The 5,251-nt window shown below is 41.5% G+C and overlaps 1 protein-coding gene across 1 annotated transcript in view; it reads left to right on the plus strand.

Moving 5' to 3' along the window:
- The window catches only part of insig2 (insulin induced gene 2), a 9,014-nt gene extending 4,305 nt beyond the window's left edge, over positions 1–4,709 (plus strand). The window contains exons 2-7 of the mRNA XM_015022732.1: positions 1,004–1,159; positions 1,914–2,086; positions 2,369–2,493; positions 3,212–3,378; positions 3,508–3,607; positions 4,297–4,709. Coding sequence (XP_014878218.1) covers positions 1,008–1,159; positions 1,914–2,086; positions 2,369–2,493; positions 3,212–3,378; positions 3,508–3,607; positions 4,297–4,338 — 759 coding nt within the window. The 5' untranslated portion in view covers positions 1,004–1,007 and the 3' untranslated portion in view covers positions 4,339–4,709. The remainder of the gene's footprint in view (positions 1–1,003; positions 1,160–1,913; positions 2,087–2,368; positions 2,494–3,211; positions 3,379–3,507; positions 3,608–4,296) is intronic.
- Positions 4,710–5,251: the final 542 nt, after the last annotated feature.

Raw genomic sequence — 5,251 nt, forward strand, 5'->3', positions numbered from 1 at the left:
TGGTCATTCTAAATCCCCATAAGCTATGTTGGGGGTTTTACTGGATTATCCTCTGGAATCGGGATGTTCGTGACTGGAATCGGTTCGTGTTCCTCCTGCCTTGGACACACGAACCGATCGAACCTGTTGTACTTTTATCAGCTCTGTGGTCACAGAGGTTTTGAGACAATTCTTAAATCTTGCCGTCTAAACCAGACTTAAGACTCACAAGCTCTACTCATCTCCTCTCGACCACTGCCCAAACGCTCAGACTCTGGTCGTTATGGTAACGTTTACATATCCCTTCAAAATAAGATACAGATGCGCCACAAAAACGAGCATTTTACTTTCGTGAAAATTTTAACTCACGATAATGACTAAAGGGAGCCCTGAGCTTGTTTCTCTGCAACGAGACGGTCCCATCAGGGAGTGTTGATCGACAATGACACCCAAAGTGTTGCTTATATCCACAGCCTGCTTGGTCTCTACGTGGTGAAGCAGTTTGAAGCTTCATTGCCTCATTAGCAGCCGATCGCCGCATGTTACACAGAGCGGGCTTGTAATGTTTGACTCACCAACCGGTCCGGGATAAATCCATCCTCCTGTCTCTTCTCTGGGCCTTTTCCCTTCACAAAGAAACTTTCCAAAGACATCTGATCCGTTTCTTACTCATTTTGCTGCTTGTGGGCTCAGTGTTGGCGCGCAAGTAACTGAGAGAATCTGGTTAAAGGATTTTCAAAATAAAAGATCCTCCAGACTCAAATAAGACATAAAACGGAAAAATTTAATTATTTCTTGCGCGGCCCGGTACCAATTGGTCCACGGACCGGTACCGGTCCACCGACCGGGGGGCTGGGGACCACTGGTATAAGGAATTGTATCTTGCCTTGATGAGTGGAGTAAATGTATGGTCATTCAAATAACTTGCAGCTACTAAGACAGAAAATAAAGTTGTCAATAGTTTTATGTCAAATAATTGTCAAAAATGTTTTGTGACAATGGATCGGATTCTTTTTCTGTGCAGCCAGATGAGGCTTCTGGACTCAGTCATGGTGGAGAAAGATACTTCCATATTCTGGATGTGTGCAACACTGACTACGATGAGCAACAGTGACCAGCATCAGCGGTCAGAGAGGCAGCACAATAGCCGGGGACCCTACGTGTCATTTATCACCAACAGGTTTGCTTTTGACTATCTCACATTACCTTGATGATGGGGGAAATTTTCTGCCATAATTTGAGAGCACACATGGTCAGTCTGTAAGCAGGACTTCACGCCTTTCTTCTCAAACCTTGTAATGCTTGTTCTCCAAACTTCCGTTCTCTTTCAGATATTCACTGTGCTTTCTCAAACTTTTCTCCTTGCTCTCAAAACTTGTCGCTGTTTGGATCAAATCTCCGCTTGCAAACCTGTTAATGCAAACGTAGTCAAAGAACTTAGATGGGATAGTTTAAAACATCTTAGTAAAAATACTGAAGCAGGGAGCGTGAACTGGAATGATCCAGATCAAGGCGGTCTGGTTGTCATAAAAGTGTACATTGAAATCAGCATTTTGTCCCAAATGCTCAAATCAGTTTGCATCAAGTTAGCCGTATTTCCGAAAGAGAAGGTGATTTATTATTTTTCTTGTTTCTACAACCCCTAACTGCAGACCAGACCAGTTAGTGCTAAGTTAATTAGCAGTATAATTAATGCAGCACATATATCCTAATTTGACATTGGGATCAGTTGGAATGTATGTGGCTGAATTTAAAATATTTTTGTGACATTTGTTGTGGATTGGCGCTATATAAATCAAGTGAACTGAATTGACCGGTACTACTGCGGTGCATTGTGTACTGTCCTAACGCTGCTGTTGCATACTTTGGCAATTCTCAGAGGAAATGTGTACCAAGTCTTCTTACCCGTTTCTTTTTGTGTTTTTGCCTTTCAGAACCACCAACCTTTTAATCCGAGGGGGAATGCTGTTCTCTGTGGGAGTCTTCCTGGCTCTGGTGCTAAACCTTCTTCAGGTGCAGAGAAATGTGACACTTTTCCCCCCAGATGTCATCAGTAGCATCTTCTCATCCGTCTGGTGGGTGCCACCCAGCTGTGGCATTGCCTCAGGTGTGTAAAAGTGGCTAAATATGTTATAAGCACAACCACAACATTATTACTGTTTCTTCAGGTGTGCGTCATCCAAAGTCACTAATAATTTTGCCGTGCCTTCAGGATTAAGTAATCCCAAAATTAGTGTGTTTATTTCTCTGTATTTGCTCGTTACTGAAGGAGCAGTGACTTCTGGGAAGCTTGCGCACAAAAAAAACGCCTGACCTCCATAAATCCTGTCTGAATTGAAGCAGAACTTCATCACCACTGTTGCTTTCTGTGTCGTTTTGTCCTCCACAGCCATGATCGGAGTGCTGTATCCCTGCATCGACAGAAGACTCGGTGAACCTCACAAGTTCAAGCGGGAGTGGTCGAGTGTGATGCGATGTGTGGCTGTATTTGTTGGCATCAACCATGCCAGTGCTGTATCCTTTTTTATCTGTTGTTTATTGTGGCTGTTAAAGTGATTAAAATACGCAACATGTTAGCATCAGTTTTCAGATTAAATAAAATTTGCGCCTTTTTTCCTGAATTTTATCATGTATAAGAACGAGTGTATTAGAGATTCTCTTTGTGCCTCATCAAGCATGCTGTCGCTGTTCTTCGAAGATGAACACCTCACTGTCTGCTGGCTCATGTTCCCATTCATTATCATTTGTATTTGTCTGTGGATTCACAGTTAATTCCAGCAGTTCTGTCTGGGTTTATCTAATTAAGGACATCATGTGACCCACTGTACTTTCCTGTGTGACTGGTTCCATTGGCATGACACAGTAGCTGAAGGCATGCTGAGCAGTTTGTTTTCATGCCACATCACCTCTAGTTCCTGTTTTAGTTTTCATGTTAAGTTTCGCAAAACCTTCCTCCTCCAAACATTCACTTTATTGCATCAGCTGTGCAAGTTGCATAAAAGTTCTTGCTCTCATCATACTTCAATAAACCATTTACAGTTCAGACATTTAAATAGAAGTAAATGCATCCTGTGGTCCTGTTTTTGTCAAAGGAACACGGTTAGGGGTGTTCATCCTAAACAACTTGTTACACGGCAGGCAAAAAGCCTGGATCCTTCCAGGAGTTGTACGGCATTAATTAATGTGTGAATTTCTCTTAAGGTCCGTTTATTTCTTTGACCCCTTTGGTCAGAAGGTAGACTTTGCAAACAACGTCCAGTTGTCTCTGACCCTAGCAGCACTCTCCATTGGTTTGTGGTGGACGTTCGACCGCTCCCGCAGTGGCTTCGGTTTGGGGATCAGCATCGCCTTACTGGCCACACTTACTACTCAGATCCTGGTTTACAATGGAGTGTTTCAGTAAGCCGCTTCTCTATAGATTTTTATTTATTTTTAACTGAAAATCACTATTTTTCATATTTTCCCATTTAGTTATTCAATGGGAAATACAGTTTAAAGCTGACTGTTACATGCCTATTCTCTGCCTAGGTATACTAATCCAGATTTCCTCTACATTCGCTCGTGGCTTCCCTGCATCTTCTTTGCTGGAGTCATTACCATGGGAAACATTGGTCGACAGCTTGCTTTGGTAAGAAATGGCAAAAGTATTTTTGTTTGATGCACAATTGCAACTTTGAAGGAAAATCTTTGTTTTCAAAAAGTTTATCCAAATAAAAGTCTGAATAGTGTCGTATATATTTGCCCTTTGTAAGTAAATACTTGGCTGCAGTTGCATCAGTTGGGCTTTTAGGTGGTTTCTCTGCTGGTTTCCATAGTTACAGATTAGATTTGTGTGAACTCAACTTAAGAGGTTTACACGGAAAAACAACCATCAAAGCCTTGGCTTTTAACCATCACTTTTTTTATTGAACTAAATATGCCATGTCTTTGTTCAGCTGATGTTTTTTGTTATTTCAAACCCAGTGCAGTTTTATAGCCTAATGACTGTCACATTGACTCCTCACTAAGATTCATCACATAGAAAAAGTGTATCTGCAGTTGTTTGACTCAAGTTTGCTGTATTTTCTATTTGCATCTGTACCATAACTCTTCATGGCACAACATGAAGAGTTATAGAAAGTAAACTTTACAATTCAGTCTTGCTTGAATGATAAATATTGCCGTTTGTTTTGCGCTCAGGGACTTCTGAGCAATTCTTCCTTTTATAGGAGGATTATTGTTGCTTTGACTGAAAAAGCAAATTTGATTCTTTTCACATTTGGAAAAGCCAGAAAGAGCTTGAACCTTCAATAACTGCGACTCTTCTGTTATTTCCAGTACGAATACAAGTTCCTGCAAGAGAAGACCCATCTGGACTGAGATTCCCGTCTCGTCAAAAATCTGAGATGACTTGTTTTCAGCATGTTCCAGTTAGGAAATGTTAAACAACCCGTGAACTCTTGACTGGCTGTGTTCTGCAGATGAAGACAGTATTTTTGATTCGCTCTCTTCAGGTCTTTTTAAAAGCATTTCTGCTTCCCTGGGATGAAGTGGATCATGACAAGGACTTATTTTTCCTTCTCTGTGGTGCAGTCTGTGCATCTGACTGGAAGGGGATTATCTACAGAACAATTCATTTTTCACATCACAAACTTTGGCTGCATTGTGCCAAAACAAAATTGGTAAATTTTTCTTTATGCATCAGTAACAGTCTTTGCAGTCTGTTTAAAATAAATCCTCAAACACATGGACGTATGTCTTGTTCATTTTTGTTTGGGTGTTGCGTCCACCAGGCTTGTTTGGTGGGATAACATTAAAGGAGACCACACGAGGTTTTTCTGATTAAGTGAAAATTGAATTTATTAAATTATACTAAAGAAATAAAACCTGAAAAAGGAATATATGAAATGAGAAAATAAGCAAATGTAAAACAAACCTAACAAAACCCAACCATGAGATACAAGCCAAACCAAATGGGGTTCTGAGGAGGGAGACGGAAAAGCCTCCAGTTTGCTGCATACATGGCAGCTTTAAAGCAGCAGAGCACCAATCAGGGCAAAACATAACACCTGCAGTAGGCCCGTCTCCAGACCCCTACAAGGAAAAAGGGCAGAGACCCACTGCAGCTGTAACACCTCCCCCTTTAAACGGAGGCTCTCAACTAGGACCTCAGTAGCCATTTTGCCTGTTAGTCCGGTCCATCAATGGTGCAGGAGACAATGCATCAGCCAGCTCATTTTCAGTGCCTCGAATGGGCCGAATCTCAAGGTTATAAGGTTGCAGAAAAAGCCCA

The sequence above is a fragment of the Poecilia latipinna genome, unplaced genomic scaffold, assembly GCF_001443285.1.
Source record: "Poecilia latipinna isolate Pla-1442-1.1 unplaced genomic scaffold, P_latipinna-1.0 Scaffold3086, whole genome shotgun sequence".
Taxonomy (NCBI): domain Eukaryota; kingdom Metazoa; phylum Chordata; class Actinopteri; order Cyprinodontiformes; family Poeciliidae; genus Poecilia; species Poecilia latipinna.